Source organism: Halyomorpha halys, unplaced genomic scaffold (genome assembly GCF_000696795.3).
Source record: "Halyomorpha halys isolate HHAL.00 unplaced genomic scaffold, Hhal_1.1 Scaffold92.1, whole genome shotgun sequence".
NCBI classification, from domain to species: domain Eukaryota; kingdom Metazoa; phylum Arthropoda; class Insecta; order Hemiptera; family Pentatomidae; genus Halyomorpha; species Halyomorpha halys.
Window position 1 is genome coordinate 158,403 of NW_027105695.1, and position 20,259 is coordinate 178,661.

The window sequence follows — 20,259 nt, forward strand, 5'->3', positions numbered from 1 at the left end:
AATATATAACAAAAATTAATTTGGAAAGATGGTTGGGGGTGTGGTCAGTGAAACATCCAAATAAATTAAACTTTTTTTTATTAGTACCAACAGTTTGTTACAATTTCTCACCTTCTTCAGGACAACATTTCAATAGATCATGTAATAGTAGCCCTGAAATTCTACTATTTTAACTTATTTGTGTTCTCCACTGACTACACTACCATCTTTACATATAATATCCACGGTCAACATCATAATAAAAATTATTGATAAAAACCAAAGAGAAATATGACAGATACCAATAAAACATCTTAAGACAACAAATAACAACTAGGATAAAAAAATCAAAAATATCACAACACTGTAACCAAGTAAATATAGAACTAGAGGGTGCCATAACCCTACTATCCTTCTAAGCAAAAATGAGACTAAGGGGTGTGGATTAGGCCACGTCCCTTGAAGGCAACTTTACATTTAAGATAATAGCGATTTTACACATTAATGTGATTATCTGTAAAACTTTTCGTTTAATCGCTAATGTGAAGAGAATGGAAGTTGTAAATATTATTTCTAATAATTTGGTATATCTATAATGAAACTCCATTTAGTCATTCTTAAGAAATTCATACTAATCAATTTAACTCTGTTCTGTTGACTCATTTCAATGTGAATATTAAAGATCCTAAAATATACTTAATGTTCTAAAAAGTAAAATTTAATTAACTTAGTAAATTTTTTCTAATAATGTTTTCTAGGAACAGTTAATAAAAAATTGTTTCTAATATAATGGATAAAGTTATTTATTAAAAAAAAAAAGTAAAAACAGTAAACATTATTTTCTAGAATATTTAATGTTTACAATGAAAAAGTGACTTAGAATTAATAGTAATTAAAAAAATAACAACAAAACGTGAGCATGCTTTGAGTAATTTTTTTAAAATGTTTTTAAATCCTCCTGCCCAGCCAGAAATGGCATACGGAGTGTGGCAGCAACTCTTAACTGTCAAATATAGCATATCAGAATCCACATCTAGGAAAGGAATAGACCCTGCCTTCTGGTGTCACTCAGCCTAAAATCTTACCTCTCTCCATTATACTGAAACTTACCCCCTCTATTATACTGAAACTTACCTCCTCCATTATACTGAAACTTACCCTCTCCATTATACTGAAAGTTACTCACTCCTTTATACTGAAACTTAACCTCTCCATTATACTTAAAGTTACTCACTCGATTATACTGAAAGTTACTCACTCCTTTATACTGAAACTTACCCCCTCCATTATACTGAAACTTACCCTCTCCATTATACTGAAAGTTACTCACTCATGTTATAATTATGACATTAAAAAAAAAATTGTGCAAATATTTTATTGAAATCTGGCCAAGTAGAACAGCAGCCAATAGATCACTCGTACAGGTTATAAGACTGGTCTAAAAAATATATTCACTTCAGTATAAAATTACCTCGACTTTGAAGAGTTGACATGCATAGGTCGATGTCTTGGATTAAAGGAGGAGACATCAAGGAACGGCGAATGGATCTGTATATTGGCTCGTGGAGCATAAACGGGACCCAACAGGTCTAATCCTCCGGCTCCTCGAACGAGTTCACGATATCTACTAAGGTCAGTTTGAGGAGAGGCCTATAGAAAACGAGAAAAGTACAAAAATTAAAACTTATTGAATAACTAACTGCCAGAAAATAAATAATATTTTTAAATATCATACTTCAACCTAAGTTAGATTAATAGGAAGATCATTGATTGACTGTGCATAATATATAAAAGTAAGATGGTCTGAGAGCAGTTAAAAGAACTAAAATAATAAATAAGCAATTTATTATAAGCTAATATTTCAAATTATTTTATATGTTTTTGCTTTCAAATATAACATTATTTATTAACCATCAAATTCTTTCACTCCCTTACCCTGTTGATACCTTGCATTCGCCTAAAGGTGGGTGTCCTATTTCATTAATTATTTTCCTTTTTTCTAGACCATTATTTTATCCTTATTGAACTTATTTTCTGTCTTTTAGTTTTTACTATATTTTAATATTTCCTTTTTACCTACAATTTTATTTGTTATTATTTCTGTGCTATTTCTGTATTATGTCTATACTTTTCACTGTACATCTTATTTTTTTCTTCTTCTATTTACTTGTTTGTTTTTATACAACTTGCTCACATATTTTAAATCATTCTTACTTTTCTATCATTTCATGTTATTTATTCTATAACTTTGTTACATTAGGGGTATTCATGATCTTTAGCGTAACATGTTAAAGGATGTTAAATGGAGAAATATTTCCTTCTTTTACAGCGTTAAAACGATATAACATATAACATGGTTGAGAGTCTGTTAAATGGAGAATGACGTCATGCAACAGGCCCCAACTGAGCTCCTTACCATTTTGTTTGTTGTCGTAGTAGCAAGCAATGTAGTATTATACATATTACTTGCTCGTAGTTTGTGTTCTGATTGTGTTAGTATCGTTTTGGATGTTTTTACAACTAATAAAGCAATGGATGACAGTAATAATAATGTAATGACAGTTGTCAATTAGCTCATCTTGATTCTCTTCCTCACAACTTAGAAGATCAAAAAGGCACTCAGTGGTCAAACTAACACAACTTCCACTTTTAACTCACTTTAGCCATGTTGTAATAAATTACTTTACTAACTTAAAAGTAAACAATAATATAAAGTTCTGGAAGGAACAGTTATAGAGCAAGTTGCTCAGAAAATCCGCTAGCAACTCTTATGCATTTAACATGACTTTAAATAGGGCAGCTCACAATCCTATACTTATAACATTTAACATAGTAAAACATTTTACATTTAACACATCATGAATACCCCTATTATTTTAGTTGTTTATATATTTTTTAGCCCTGAGAAAGCCCTACAAAGTGGGACGAAACGTTGGCTCACAATAAATAGTTTAATTACTATTTAAGTTATTTTAATTACACCCAGACCATCTTCCCCTTTTATAAGTTAGATTAAGTTTTTAAATTAATTTTTAGTCACTATCTATTCATAATATAGATCATTCCTTAATAAGCTGAATTCCCTCTATCCGTTTGTTTTTTTCCAATGTTGTTGGTAGTTTTTTACTTTCCTGTCACTACCCATTATGAAGAATATTGCTATAAGGTAAAATTTTCAACATCTTTTTATATGAATCTGAGCATTTCAGAGCCCCGAGTCCTAAAAATGCACTTATCTTATTTTATATCTTGAATAGGTGGACTTATTTTTTGGTTTTTATTTTTTTGGCCTCCAAAAAAAATAAAAGTACTTGTACCAAATCGAACAGCCCATACAATAAAAAAAACTGTTTTTATGTAGACTATAGCAACAACAGCTCAAACAATTTTCATGAATCTTGCTTTAAGTTTTCTTTATAAAGCCTTTTAACATATATATCTGTACTAACCGAGAAAAAGTTGATAAGTATAGTGAATTAGGTAACGAGTTATCAACTTCTTCACAAGCTTCTTATTCTTCTTCAGTTTCCCAAAAACTGAATTTAGATTTTTTATTTAATTTATCACAACTTTGCCAAATAGAGCTGTTTCCTTATTGAACCATCAATTACAGAATTTAAATTAATTAAAAAAAAAATTTATTTTTTTATGTGCCTTCAGTCTTTTAATAACATAAGAATATAAACTGTACGGCATTGGCTAACCATAGCATAACTTTGAACCATAATTTTATAAGCAATCCACATAACTAAAAATATTAACAATACTGTAAACTACAAAACTGACACTTAAATAAACATTATGCAGATATAATAAATAGGCTGGAAATATAAGTAGATACAGATGGAATCAATAAAACTATGAATTCTCAAATTCATAACTATAATATTTAACCTGAATAGCTAAATTTATTAACCAAAGACATATTATTAGAGAGGTAACAGAGGCAAACAGCACAGGCATATTGATAGGTCCAAAGCAAAACCTTTAATATGAAGTTCTACACATGATTTTAAACCTTGAGACCTTTGAACATATCTATATTTATCTAATATAAATATCTAAAACTAAAATTAATAATTTATTAACCTCAAGCCTGAAACAGGTATCGGTGTCAGATAGAGGACTGAGAATATCTAAGCTGAAAATATCCGAGTAAAGTAGAGCCGCTAAACCGGCCCAATCATTTTGAGGCAACGCTTTACTGTCCCAAAACTCTTGTTCACTCGTTCCCAGCCTCCACAGGACATGTCCGGGATAGAACCTCTCCAGCATCAGAGCTCCTTGTTGAATAGCAATCTGTAATAAAGAATAATATATGATAGCCGTCATGAATTTTCCATAAATAGAAATAGAATATATTGTAATATTTTAGATCTATAGTAAAGTAAAGTATCAACTGTTATCACGGTCGGAACAGTAAATAGACAATATAAGAAAATAATAAAAAATATAAATTGTGAAGACTAGTATATATATATATATATATAAACGAGGGTAAGTCAATTATTATCTGTATTATAGTTATAAAATTTTATTGTAATCGAATAGGAAACTTACAACTACTTCATTTTTCGACATAGTTCCCTTGCTTTTCAACACAGCATTTGGTCCATCATTGTACAAGCTTCATGATGCCCTCATAAAAGAAAGTTTTGGGTTGAGTCGCGAGCCAGGAATTGCTTTCATTGAGGAATTGCTTCGTCTGAGGTAAATCAACAGCCCCTCAATTCCTCTTTGAGTGGATCAAACAAGTGATAGTCAGAAAGGGCAAGATCTGGACTATATGGAGAATGAGCCAGTACTTCAAAATTGAGTTTCTGGAGTGTATCAACATTGTGGGCAGTATGCAGACGGGCATTGTCGTGCAATAACACAACACCTTTTGACAGCAGTCCTCGGCATTTGCTTCGAATCCCTTTAGATTGGCAGTAAGCATCTCACTGTAATGTGCAGTTTATTGTTGTGCCCCTTTCCTCTTAATGTTCCAATATTTGATCTTGTGAGTCCATTATTATTATTATTATGAACTTTTTCTTGCACGGCGAATTTGGATGTTTCCATTCCATACTCTCCGGCTCGTAATGATGGATCTATGTTTCATCACCAGAAATAATCCTGTCTAAGAAGTTGTGCCGTTCGTTACCATAGCGATCCAAATGTTTTTGGCAGGTGCCCAAGCCCATTTGTTTATGCAACTGTATGAGTTGTTTTGGATGATTTTGTAAGCAGAACCGTTGCTAATTTGCAGATGATGTGCCACTTTTTCAATAGTTACTCGCCTGTCTAAGAGCACTATTTAACGTAAATGCGGCAAATGGTTGTCCAGCTCCTTCATTGTGCGTAACACTTGTGCGACAATTTTTTAATTTTTCAATCCATTCATAGACACTTCATTGTGGAAAAACACTGTACTGTACCAAAAGTCTTCAATGAATTTCAGCCCCTGATACACCTTCCGACGACAAAAAACAGATCATTTCTTTCGTGCAAATAGAGACCGGAATAGCCATGATTAACAGTACAACAGCGATAACAAAACTAACCTAGTAGCTTGAAATGCATAGTATTTATTTATTGAAACAAATAAACAAAGCATGCATCTTCAACACAAAACAACAGTGCTACTAACGAAAACTAAAATATAACTAAATTGTGGATAAATATTGATTTACCCTTGTATATTTATTTTGTTTTGGTGCATATAGGATAGTACATGTGGTTGGGATTTGAAACTATTTTAAATTGTGTTATAATTTTAAATCATGAATTATTTGCAACTTTTAATCGTATATTAGATATACGATATACAGTAAATATTATATACATGATGATATATACTAATCGTTATAATATATAAAGGTATATCAAGATCAGCCGGGCTTACTCAGTGGAAGAAGTAAGCAGTTTCTGGCAGTTTTTGAACTTAGCAGATGTGTTCTAAGTCTTAGTAGTAAATGTCCACTATTAATGCCGGAAGATATTTTTGGAAAATTTGAAATTTTAACGAAAGTAATTTTCACAAGGGTGAAAGAATTTGTTGTTTATTGAAACAAAATATAAACAGTGACCATGGCGGTGAGAAACGATGAAATAAACTAAATCTATTTTTAATTTAAAAAGAAAGTCTGCTGAGGAAAAAAACAAACTTTTTTGGGCTATTTTTCTTTCAATTTATTAAATTTTTAAAAACATAGTTGGCATGTAATAAGTATCTGAGAAATATGGGTATTTTAAGGGTGTATTCTAAAGCAAGACAGTATTAATGATGAAAATTATATTGAAGTAATAAAAACTTTTAAATAAAATAAAATATATAATTGATAATTAATGCTGGTCCTTTTTTTTTATTACCTTCAAATCTCTAGTGGTCAGCTTAAGCTTGGACCTGAGGCTGGGAGCCAGGCCCGTCTGGAGTTCACGCCTCCTCTTTTCTAGCTTTTCCTGAAGGCTAGATATCAGATCTTGGCCTTCCCTTTCCAGTGATTTGTAAATGCCAACTCTCGCAAGTGAAGCAGAGAATGGACCAAAGCAAGCGGTGACAAACTGACTAAAATGTCAAAATAAATTATATTGCAATGGAAATACTGATGAATCACATCCAATGAAGGAAATTTAACAAAAAAAAGGTCAAAAATATTAATACAGAAGTTGATCAAGATAAGTTGAATGACACCATTGCACAGGTTTAGATGCGCACATCAACTTCCTCGTGACGTCTTCCAAATTTTATTTAAAAACTAATAAGAAATGATAATGAAGCGTTAAAATGTTTCGTAGATTCGACAATTACAGGTCACTTGATGATGATCCTCAAAACTCATCATTATAGTCAAAATAGAGTCAAACCATCAGTGTTTAGGTATTGCTTTCTCAAAATGATAATAAAAAAAAAAAAAAAAAATATAAATAGCAAATAAACATTAGATTAGACTAAGTTTTGTTTAATTATTTTCAATAATGAATCATTGTAGACAAACAAGAAAAACAAAATTACACCTCCTCAAATTTTGACGTTTCAGGATACCTATAATCCAAAACACAGCAGATAATTTAATAGTTGATATTCACTGATATAATAAAATAATAATTTGCACAGTTTTCAATCTTCAACTGCAACATTATTAAAAGAATTCGATGAGACACAAAAAAAACATTTTTTTAAATGCAATCAGCTATAATATCAATTGAGGCATTCGGTCGTAAAACATGGTAACTGCAAAAATTAAAACTTTTACAATGTTAAATTGTTTATTACAATATTTTACCTTCAAATAGTCATTTACCATAAATTAGCATCAACATTATTGTCTTAAGAAAACAAATTTGCTAAAGATCCTTTCAATAATTTATGTAAAAAGGTCGATGATACTTAAACAGAAAAACTACAATTCATGAACAATTTTTGTTACCATATTTTACTACCGAGCGCATCACCTTTCCTTCTTTTAATATTGCTCGAGAGTAAGTTATCAGCATGCCAGCTGAATATTCCTCTGTCATGCCAATCAATTCAAATTGTCTAAATGGACCTTCAGCTCTGACCAAAAATATCCACAATAATAAAAAATGAAATGACATTTTAGAAAATAAGCATACCTAAAATCTTTTTGAGGTTGTAAGATCTTCTGTTCCATTTGATGTTGGAACGCAGCGAGCTCATCCAGTTCTAGTTTTGCTTCGAAGGCTGCCAAGGCCTGCTCGGGCCTAATCTGTTATAAAATTTTGAATTAAATAACGGAAGAATAAAAATTGATCGATAAAAGGAATATAATAAGTACTCAATAGATATATAATATTTATTTATACATACCTGGTAAAAATAATTATTATTTAGACCAGGCCCTTCGATTCGCTTAACAATAACGCTGTCAGAAGCAGGTATTCTACCCCTTTTTTTAATAACGGCATGAAAAACCAAAGAGTCCCAGACAAGCCTTAAGCAATATCTTACAACTCCAACTGTAACCAATTTTATATCGTTATAAGTAGCAATGTGGTACAAATAAAAGTTATCACCTCATTTTATCACTAATATTAGCTACTTGATCAACTATATAATTGTACTTGAAGCAATATAAACTATTTCTGCAAAGCAAAAACATCATTTATGAAACAAACATTCTGTGATTAGCTAAAAGCAGACTTTAATATACAAAAATTATTGAAAATACTGGAGTGGAAGATTATAATTTGATTGCATTTTAGTGATATTTTATCTTATTGAATAAAAACAAAAATTGTTCACTGTTGTAAATCACGGAACAGACATTGGAAATTGAACAATTACGTATTGAATATTATGAAAAATATTAAAAAGGTTTATTAATATTAATAATGTGAAGAGAACATTGTTATTTTAACTATATAAGAAAATGTATATCTTTTTTATATAAAAAGTCATAATTTATTTGATAAATCTAAATTAGGAATTATTTAATATTTATAAATAATTCTTTTGCAACAGAGGACGCATTTTGTAGATAAATGACATTTATTTTAAAGTGTTTTTAGTTTTTGAATTGTAAATTTAAATATTTTGAATATTTAAACATGAAAATAATTTTTATTAAGAAACTGGAACAATTAAGTCTAAATCAAATATGTGCTGATCGCCGTACACTGGCAACTGAAGATATATTACGGTAGTGAAAACTTGTAATACGTGTTATTTTACGTCTGCAAAGTAGATTAAGTTTTTAAAACTAATTAATAATTATTTTTTAACAATATAAAGGCAGCAAGTGATGATTTAAAAGAAAAAATACCTTCATTGGTTCTATATATCATTAGCCTATGCCATGCACTAATCAAGTGGACATGACAGTTTCTTCTCAGAAATCAATGAAATAAGACACGTACAATTCTGATCAGAAAAAATTAATTTATTTTAAAAAATATAGTGTAAGTGTTTTTATTAAATCATAGAAATTATCAATGAACAAATATGATAACATTGGCGGCATAGGTTAACAGTAAAAAGGTTAGTTAAAATTTAATTTCGATCATGATTCAATAAATATAATAACTCTCAAACTATATAATTTAGAGATATTTTAAGTAAAATTATGAAGTGAAACATAATAATGAAGAATTATTAAAATAAATCATTTAAAACAGCAGTGAACAGTTATTAAAGATGAACAGTTGTCCCTATTTCATAATGAAAGCTAATAGTATTAGTTCAAAATACAAGTATCGAAACAACGTGTTGATTATACTAATACTTATTTTTTTTCATAATATAGAGGACTATTATTGATATTATAGGAGTTAAAAAGTACTAAAGTATAAGTTACTATTGTACAAGTCAGTGTAATTGTATTAAGTTAAATCGACAAGACTAATAGTATTAGTTTGTACTTTGTTATGAAACAGGGCCCAAAATAATGGGCTAAGGAATCAACTTTGAGACCGAATACATGGTTACTGGTGAACTCCTAGTGGACAGGGAGGTCTGTAAACAGAAGAACATATTTAAGTGCCTAGGTTGTTATTTGGATAAGACAGGGTCATCTGAGCATGATGTCAGAAGGAAGGTGGAGCAAGTCCATGAGGCTACCCGAATATATCCAATCTTCTAGAATATGGAAATTTCTAACAAGAGCATTGAATCTTCATTGCCTTGGTGGAGTCCGTCCTGATATATGCTTCTGAAATGTGGCCAATTAAAACTTGTTTGTACTTAAATGTGCAGGCAGTAGAGATGGTTTTCTGGAGGAGGCATATCTCTGTGTCACCAGGCTCTATAGAATTAGAAATGATGTAATTTGCCAGCAGATGAATGTGGATACTTCAGTAAATAAAAGGATCGGGCACGCTGTCTAAGATGGGTAAAGATAATGTCGGATGAATATTAACTGAACTGAGACCTGAGTTCCGAGGAGGAGCAACCCTTGCTCAAACGCCTATCAACTAAAGTAAGTATTCAACAAGAAATTGTAGTAAACTCTCTGACATTAAAAAGTATTTTGTTTTCAATTCTTTAAGGACATGATCTAAAAAAGTGTATTTATGTATATAGTATGTTGTAGTAAAGTTACAATTGTTTTAAGCAGTGATTTAGCTGATTTATTTTGTAAAAAAAATACTTAGCAGAACAAAGCATTTGATAAAGCAGCGTATGCACATACTGCTTCTTCAAATTAGCATATATAAATTAAAAATACAAGCTAATTATGAAGCATTATAATGTACTTTTGTTACAAAGATTTAATTTATAATTAATTAAACATTAAATTACAATGATTTAAGATACAACATGCAATAATGCAACAATCTACAAGGCTAATCAGATCAGGTATCTAAAACAATCAAATGAAAAATATAATTTAAATAATTTTCTTACACGTGAGTATTATGAGAGAAAAGGCAGGACAGATAACAAAAGCGACCATAAGTGCCGCAAATGGCTGGAGCATCCCCTTTATAGCGATATCCCATAAAAGAGCCTCAGCTATCACCAAGTACCTAAAAATCAATTTTTTTACAATCAATAAAACATGTTAATTACAAAAAAAAAGAATAATAACACTCAACCTAAGTTTTTGAAGATCGGTAACTGACCGTGTGTAATTAGTGTGTGATCAAAATAACTCAAATAAAAAATAAACTATTTATTACGACCCAAGGTTCTGCCCCACTTTGCAGGAGTTCTATCAGGGCTAAAAAAAAAGGAACCAACAACTAAAATAATGCAACAAAGTAAAATAATGAGATAAAATGAAATAAAGTAAACTAAAGTATGGGAAATTTATATAAAAATAAACAAACTAAATTAAAGAAAATAAAAATAAGTTGTACAGTGAAAAATATAAATAAACAATAATTACAAAAAAGTATTAGACATATAATGATAATGGAGTAATCACAAATAAAAATGAGAAATATAAAAATACAGTGAGCACACGGAAAGACTGAAAATTAAGAATCTTAGAATTTATTGGCTCATAATAATAAAATTAAAGTGATGAAAGAAGAGGAAAATAATATGTATATATAGTAACTGAACAAGTAGGTAAAATAACATAATTAAGGAAATAAAATAAAAATTTGAAGTTATATAATGCAAAAAAATGTGAATTTTAGCTAATAATAATTTAAAAATTAAAATTATGGAAAGAAAAAATAAAACTGAGAGAAAGAAAATATATGTAACAAATGAAGTTATTTATTATAATGAACGGTTAGGAAAATTTAGAAAAGGAAGGGGGGAATAAAATAAAGATAGGAAAAGAAAGAGAATAAAACATAAAATGAACCTGTTAGCTGGAAATCTTGGCGCCAAGAGTGTTCTGTGCCGCAAACGGCCAAACTCAGAATTAAAAAATATGTAACGGAGATGAGAAAGTGTTTTTTTTTTTAGTGGAAACGTTACAAGTGGGTAAAAAATAAAAAGTAGAAAATATTTTCTATATTACCTTTGTCAACTCCGTTATATATTTTTTAATTCTGAGTCTGGCCGTTCGTGGCACAGAACTCACTTGGCGGTAAGATTTCAAGCTAACAGGTTCGTTTTATGTTTTATCCTCTTTTTTTTTTCCCTATCTTTATTTTATCCCTCCCCCCTCCTTTTCTATTCTTTTCTTAATTTTCCTTACCCACATTATTAGTTATGTTCACCATATATTTTTTTTTTTTTTTCCCTTCCATAATTTGCTTCTTCATCTAATATTATGGTTACATATTTCATTTGTTACATATATTTTCTTTCCCTCAGTTTTATTTTTTCTTTCCATAATTTGCTTCTTCATCTAATATTATGGTTACATACTTCATTTGTTACATATATTTTCTTTCTCTCAATTTGGCTTTTTCTTTCCATAATTTTAATTTTCAAATTATTGATAAACTAAAATATTCATATCTCTTTGTATTATATAACTTCAAATTTTTATTTTATTTCCTTAATTATAGTATTTTACCTACTTTTTCAATTGCCTATGTATACGTTTTATTTTCCACTTCTTTCATCACTTTAATTTTATTAATTCCATTCTGTACAATTATTTACTCTATGTCATTCTGTTTACATTTCCTTTTTATTTTCAGTATTCATTGGTTGTTATCTTATTCTGTTCTTAGCCCTGATGAAGGCTAGAAATTCTGGCCGAAACGTTGGCACGATTATATAAGTTGCTTCAACTTATTTGTGTTATATTTTGACTGCACACCCCAACCATCTTCTCTTCGTAAAACAAAATAAGAATCAAATAAAGGTAAAATAGAAAATAACAACAATTTTTGAAATTCTTTTTCCATTATTTTCCTGAAATTTTGATTTTATATTTCTCTTTATTCTCTTTGCTGTTATTTACGTTTTCATTATATGTCTAATACTTTTCTGTAATTCTTGTTTATTTAAACTTTTCACCGTACATCTTATTTTTATTTTCTTTAATTTACTTTTTTCATATTTATATTAATTTTATCATATTTTACATAATTTTTTGCCATATATTATTTTCCTTTTTTTATTCCATGTTATCTTATTATCTTACTTTGTTATATTACTTTTGTTGTTTGAATTCTTTTTAACCCTGCTGAAGTGGGGTGAAATGTTGGCTCCTAATAAATAGTTTATTTACAACACTCCCCAGAAAAAACAATCAAGGGTAAAGATATTTTGCATTTAATATCTTGAGAAGGCTATATTACAATTCAAAGCATTATTTTTTATTCCACAGTATTACTTAAAAAATAGATTAAAAAAAAAAGTAAAAAAAATATAATACCTGTTCCTTTCAGTATCCGGACTATCGATGTCCCAGATAAGACCAAGCGCTATCTGTAAACCCAATGTAACAGAAGGCATCCTGTTTTAAGATAAAAATATATCAATTTAAGAAGACATTACAGGGAGATATAAATGGACAAAGAGGTATTCAAAAGAGAATCATATACCATATAAATGCTGTAGCTGCTATGGCCAGAGAGAGAGCAACTGTCAGAAGGCACAACGGTGGGAAGATTAAAATTATGGCGAGGGTCCCAAAGAGACCTTTACCGATGTAGTTCCATGTTTTATTTAGCTGCCTAGTCATTCCTTTTCCTATAAAACCTAAAAAAAAAAAAAAAAAAAGATAGTTATCATATTTAAACTAAAAAAATATATTATTTTTATTTTAAATATAAATCATGAAAGAGAGCAGAGTTGGGCAAAAATTAGCTATAGTTGAAACTAATAGCTAAAATTTCCATGGATACGATATTTATTTATCAATGGTTCATTCATGAATAAGGGTCGTTGCCATGGATACGATATTTATTTATCAATGGTTCATTCATGAATGAGGGTCGTTGCCATGGATACGATATTTATTTATCAATGGTTCATTCATGATAGCTAAAATTGCCATGGATACGATATTTATTTATCAATGATTCATTCATGAATAAGGGTCGTATCCATGGCAACTTTAGCTATAGTTGAAACTACTAGCTAAAATTGCCATGGATACGATATTTATTTATCAATGATTCATTCATGAATAAGGGTCGTATCCATGGCAACTTTAGCTATTAGCTTCAAAGAGAGGAATAACGAATATTTTTATTTATATCTCATCGTGATCACTCTAGTAACTTTAATATCGAATTATTTCTCTCTGTTATATAAAAAAGTTTTTAGTGATCACCCTATAATATTTCACAAATAGGTTGAAATAACTTATTTAATCGTACCAACGTTTCGGCCAGAATTTCTAGCCTTCATCAGGGCTAAGAATAGAACAAGAAAACGCCTAATGAATACAGAAAATAAAACATAACCAGAATGACATAAAGTAAATAATTGTACAGAATGGAATTGATAAAATTAAAGTGATGAAAGAAGTGGAAAATAAAACATATATATAGGTAACTGAACAAGTAGGTAAAATAACATAATTAAGGAAATAAAATAAAAATTTGAAGTTATATAATGTAAAGAAATATGAATATTTTAGTTTATTAATAATTTAAAAATTAAAATTACGGAAAGAAAAAATAAAATTGAGAGAAAGAAAATATATGTAACAAATGAAATATGTAACCATAATATTAGATGAAGAAGCAAATTATGGAAGGAAAAAAAAAAAAATATATAGAAAACAACAATAACAATATATGGTGAACATAACTAATAATATGGGTAAGGAAAATTAAGAAAAGAATAGAAAAGGAGGGGAGAGGGATAAAATAAAGATAGGAAAAAAAAGAGGATAAAACATAAAACGAACCTGTTAGCTTGAAATCTTACCGCCAAGTGAGTTCTGTGCCGCGAACGGCCACACTCAGAATTAAAAAATATAAAACGGAATTGACAAAGGTAAAATAGAAAATATTTTAAATATTTTCTACTTTTTATTTTTTACCCACTTGTAACGTTTCCTCTAAAAAAAAAAACACTTTGTCATCTCCGTTACATATTTATACATATTAATTCCATTCTGTACAATTATTTATGCCATTCTGCTTATACTTTCTTTATTATTTTCTGTATTCATTGGTTGTTATCTTGTTCTGTTCTAAGCCCTGATGAAGACTAGAAATTCTGGCCGAAACGTTGGCACGATTAAATAAGTTATTTTAACTTATTTGTGTTATATTTTGACTGCACCCCCCAACCATCTTCTCCTCCTATGGTCAACTATCTCTTATGACTATAATACTTTATTTCACATCTCATGAGAGGCGCTCTCTGTTAGGGCAGAGATGTAGTTGTTACTTCTTCTGCTCACTCATAGATAGCGTTGCTTTGGTACTTCTCTTCCAGAAGATGTATTACATTAAAAAGTTTTTAATGATCACCGAGTAATGTTATAGGCTATTCTGCCTTTGTCAAATTATACATTAGTTAATTTAATGACTAACTTTTATAATAAAAATTAGATTGAAAAATTGGCTAACATTGAAAAACGTGAAAGCCCACCCTTAAACTCAACTATACATATTACTTCTTAAGTGTAGAATGTCGGTAAAGAAGTTTCAATTCAAAAAAACTTATATTTATAGAATTAATAAAACAAATAACTGACTTATATATGGAAAACATAACTTCAGAAAGAAAAAATTAAAATGATGGTAATAAAAAGAGGTACTAAAAATTTATATTTTAATAGTATAAAAAAATATTAAAAACTTCAAACAAAAAAAGTTTTCTGTTCCTATTTAAGCACCTTTCTTTTTTTATCCCCATCAGGCCAATTTTCCTTTAATATTTGAATACTATGAAATAATGATAATACAGCTCTCATATAGATGCAAAAGAATTTGTTCTCACCAGTATCGGGTTTTGATTCAAATTGCGTTGTCGCTTTAGAAATGTGCCTCGCAAGAGCGCGCAATGACGATAGCATGGTAGGTGTAGACGAACTCTGTCTTGGAAACAAAGTCCCGTTCACTTGCGACAATTCCAAATCTGGAGTAAAAGGATTCGCACAAAGAAGTGCACGGATGCTAACCGGGCTACACCAAGGAATGACTACCTGGAATCACACACAAAAAAAATCAAATTAACATTTGATTAATCAAAAAATTTGGATTGTAAGTGGTTTAAAAAAAATAACTACTTATAAAACCAAGAGGAAAACAGTGATTAATATTGTATTTAGGACGGGAATCTCTACAGATATCTTAATAAAATATGTACAGGCATACCCCAAAGAAGAACATGGCATTCCAGGTCCAGCTCCAGGTACGATGGCAGTAGTTGATCCACCTCCAGAGCGGCCAACGGGTAGTCGTTGTTCTAACTATCTCCTTTTCAACTAAAAATACAGGCTAAACAAAATAAACAGATTATTCAAAATTATGTAGTGAAACAAATAAAATAAGAAATTAAATACAAATAAATTTTATCCTGTCTTAAAAAGAGATGGCTGACTGGTCCAGTGATTATTAAACAACATTAATTTTGAACCCTTGATATATAGCACAGTCAAACTCGAAATGGTCAAATCATAAATTCTGAAGCGGTGTCTATCCAGCCATATCTAAATATATAGAGCTACAAATAAGTTTTTGCTGTTTTCTAAAATAAATTAATTGTGAAAGAAAAAAAACCTTTATTACCAGGAACAACAGAATGTTCTAATTAAGTAAAGATTAAGATAGTTATTTTCCTTCCACTGTCCGTCCTCATACTTATGAAATCTTTAACTGTTTAACATTTCTACATTTTAACTACTACTTACTTACTTTACATTATAGGGATTCCAACTAAAGTGGCCTCATCTAGCCAGCATAGAGCCCAAAGTGCTTCGATCTAAAGAATTATCCTATGAACCTTGGGAAGTCATTCCCTCCTGGACTACCTCCATCCACATTGTTTCTGAGACATCCGTATTCTCCCTTCCCTGGATTGGGTGGTATACTCTTACAGTTACATTTATTGATGCACCCACATCCATTCTCCAACGAAGTTCTTTGTTTCTAATTCTATCCAGCCTGAGGACATGGAGACACTTTCTTTAGAAATCTATCTCAACCGCCTGTATCTACGAGTATAAAGGGGAGTTCATTGTCTACGTTTCTGAAGATTTGATGCTTGTTCTGGGTAGAAATATCCATATTCCAGAGGAGTGTATGTAGGATTCGGGTAGCCCTACAGGCTTGCTACAGTTTCTATGTTCAGACAACCCTGCAGCATCCAAATAAGAACCCAGGTACTTGAAAATATTAACTTTTTAATAGGCTTCCTGGTCCACTAGAAGTAGAGCAGTGTCAGTACTTGGTCTTCTTGAAATTAATTCCTAAGCCCACCATTTCATAGCAGCCTATTAACAAAACTACCATAATTTCAAGAAAGACCTTCCTTCTCTCAAACACGACCTGGTCGTAAGTGAATAACGACAGAAACTGTTCTTCATCAATAAATTTAAAGTAAAACTCTTAAAAATAAAGTTTAAAAAAAAAACAACAGATATATTTAAAAGCATCCCATGTTATTTGTTGATACATATCTGTGACTTTATTTAAGCAAAGAAAACAGCATTTGTTAATATTTTTTGTTTTCCATAAACAATGTTATCCATAAAACCAACAATTAGTAAGTAGGACAGATATGTGTCACTTAGCAAAATTGTTGGTTCTCGAAGGACCGTGGATCAAATAAGTTCTACTCCATATCGACTAGCATGAATTTGTATATAAGAAAATAATGATTTTTTTACATAAACTATATAAGGCAGTGAAAACGTCTACTTCCAGGAATATTATGGTTATTATTAACTCATTTTATGAAAAATTCTAACTTACAATTTTATTCCTAAAACAGATGCAATATAACGAAATAAAACCAGTAAATTTCTCCAAACATTTCATGATAAGACTTACCTGACTAGGATCTGAACGGGGTGTGGTAATAGAGGTAGCCGTTGAACTGAGAACCGTAGGGATGATTTCCGAATGACCCTGAAAGCTACGGCGCACTATCCAATTACTGGGAAACCAGATGTGAGTGCGCCAGTAAAATACTCGTGTTGGTGTCTTGTCGTTACAGAGCTCCTTTTTCAAAACTGGTTCCCTCTAAAATGTATAACATAATTATTTTATAGAGTTTATTATTATTATTACTAGTGTTCTACACACAAGAAGAGAAAAATTATATGGGAGTGAATTGATTTTGTGTCCCGAGAAGAGATGAAATGGAAGGTTCTTACCTCCTTCATAAAGGTGAGATCTCTATGGAGGAAATAGACAGTCTGATTCAAATGTTGATTATTACATAAAGTTAACGCTTCTTCGTGAGCACTCCACTTACATTCTTCGATAAAAGCCTCCTGAAATTAAAATCTCCAATAAAATATACTCAATAAACTCTGCAACAAAGATTATTAAACAACAGCTGTTAAGTATTCCGAGAGAAAATTAAATATAAGAAAAAACTACAACAATATTAACCAGAATACAAAAATATTAATTTTTTTTTACAATTAATTTTGCAATAACAATTAATGTATAATAATTATTTTTTAGTACAAATAAATGCCTGCTATTGTTGAGACAAATAAGAAAGTCTTATGATTAATCTGTAGGAAACTGTGTGAGAGTTGTTGCTATAACATTTACTATTGTGGCTGTTATACGAATTCCGGCATAATTGTTGATTGTACAATTAGTGGCAGCGAAGTTAATGTCACATCAAGTAAAAACTGGTTAAACAATAAGAATATTTCTATTTACCTCTGCGATCCGAAGCCTGTCCTTCATCCAAGGTCCTATTCGGGATCGGACCGGATGGTAGCGCTCCAACCTTTCCTTCAGTGCTTCCTTTGTTTTGATCAATTTTTGCTGCATATTTTCGACAGCCCTGAATAAAAATAACCATATAATTATTTCCAATAAATTTATTATAGAATTAAGTGGACAATATAATGAAATTAAAGGTCTGAAAATGGCACATAATATTCTTCATTTTTTAATATTGAATTAGAAAAGTATTTAATTATACCAGTATTATTTTAAGTATATATAAACACTGGGAGCAGGTGGCTTAGTGGTAAGGCGCTGTGCTACTAACTCCAAAGACAAAAGTTTGAATGTGGCAAATACTTATTTTCTGTTACACTATAGTCGTGAGTCAGCCCTCCGGGGTCCAACCAGCTTCATGAAGAGGGAACCTTTAGTTGGGTAAAAATCTGGCGGTAAGGCATGATTCTGACCAGATCACTTCCTTGGACAACTGTTAATGTAGTAACAGTACTTACTTACAAAGTACTGCACCCCTGACTTTTCATGGTTTGTACTGCTACAGATTTAATTTTTTTTAAAATATATATATATAAAATTTGAACCGTTATACAAGGAGGTGATTTTTTCAAGATTACGCTCAACTGCCAGATTTTCCCCAATTAGGGTTATAAATTTTATGAGACTGGGTGGACCACCAGAGGGCTCAAGAACCCAAGATCAAGATGATAATTATCTGCCACAGCTGGATTTGAATCTGCCACAGGCCCTTGGAGTTAGTAGCATAGTGTCTTACCTCTGTGCCATCCTACAACAATTATTAATGATAACACAATAAAAATAAACTAGTCCTATAAAGGTAAAAATAATACCAGCAATAAATTGTCATAATTGACATTACCCCAAAAAGATTTTTGAATAGAAGATGTGAAATACAATTATGGTTTCCTACTTCATAATTATACTTATTGTAATTATTTATAATGATTAATATCTAAAGTTTAGATATTTTTGTTTTGTTTTTAATTTTTGATTACCTGAATGCTTCCACAGCCTACTTTTAATTAGATTTTAGTTGTAGTGAAATCAAGATCAATTTCTTTGTTTAACATTTCCAATGACATAGTAAGTCATATTATAGGACTTCTCATAGTGTTGTAGAAGTTATCATTAAGATAACAGACTACTCTGAAAGTTAAGACGTTCTATGGTCTAAATATCGATATCACTTAAATTTTTTTGAAACCGCCATGAAGACCCAACAGAATTTTCCATCTTTTGTTGAATCATATTTCATATCTGACGCAAAAAACTTTACTAATGGAGTTTTATAATCTGGACCATTAGAGGAATAATAAATTAATTTTACCTGTGCATGAGTACGACAGCCTGCGCCTGCTCGACCAAGAGCTCTGGAATACCATCACCGAGTTCCTTTAAGTCGGGACATGAGAGAATGCTGCTAAACACCCGATCTAAATATTCTTTCATTACTGCTTCGTTTACTTCCTACAATCAAAGAAACCAATAAAAGTAATTAATTTTTTAAAAATTATTATTGTAATCAACTAATAAATTTATTACATTTATTTCTTAAAATAATATTTTTCCAGTTTCAAGCAATCAATGTTAATTGAGAATGTGGCAGCCTAAAGGGCCCATACTCCTAAAATTACTTTCAGAAATGATCATTCAAGATTTTGGATTTTTTTTTTTAAATAGTTTTTATTAATTATTATATACCATTTAATATACCATTATTACATACCACAAGGCTATAACTGATACATATTACTTTGAAAGGTGTAAATACTTTTCATATGTGACATTTATGTGATTTGGATTTCCTTTTTCTTTATTTTTACATATTTATAGTATTCAAAAAGTCGGAAAATTTTTAAAAAACCTATACAATTAAAAGAAAAAATAAACAAATAAATGATTTCTTTTTAAAACAATCTTGATCCTTTTCTCTCAACTTTATTATTTCTTAACATCCGACGTTTCGACCTCTCAGGTCATTCTCAAGGATTCCTACAAACAGCTCCTTTTAATTACTTTTATAACAAATTTCCTTCACTTACATACTGATTTCTTTGGTCTTACCTT

At 30.3% G+C, this 20,259-nt stretch overlaps 1 protein-coding gene across 1 annotated transcript in view; it reads right to left on the reverse strand.

Moving 5' to 3' along the window:
* Positions 1 to 20,259, reverse strand: part of LOC106677266 (uncharacterized) — a gene marked incomplete in the record, with an annotated part of 95,507 nt that overhangs the window by 8,418 nt on the left and 66,830 nt on the right. Inside the window, 14 exon segments of the mRNA XM_067052918.1 lie at positions 1,451 to 1,629; positions 4,069 to 4,278; positions 6,334 to 6,529; positions 7,579 to 7,691; positions 7,793 to 7,941; positions 10,328 to 10,449; positions 12,714 to 12,794; positions 12,883 to 13,039; positions 15,242 to 15,446; positions 15,619 to 15,741; positions 17,296 to 17,487; positions 17,622 to 17,741; positions 18,145 to 18,271; positions 19,520 to 19,659. Of these exon segments, the coding sequence (XP_066909019.1) occupies positions 1,451 to 1,629; positions 4,069 to 4,278; positions 6,334 to 6,529; positions 7,579 to 7,691; positions 7,793 to 7,941; positions 10,328 to 10,449; positions 12,714 to 12,794; positions 12,883 to 13,039; positions 15,242 to 15,446; positions 15,619 to 15,741; positions 17,296 to 17,487; positions 17,622 to 17,741; positions 18,145 to 18,271; positions 19,520 to 19,659 (2,114 nt within the window).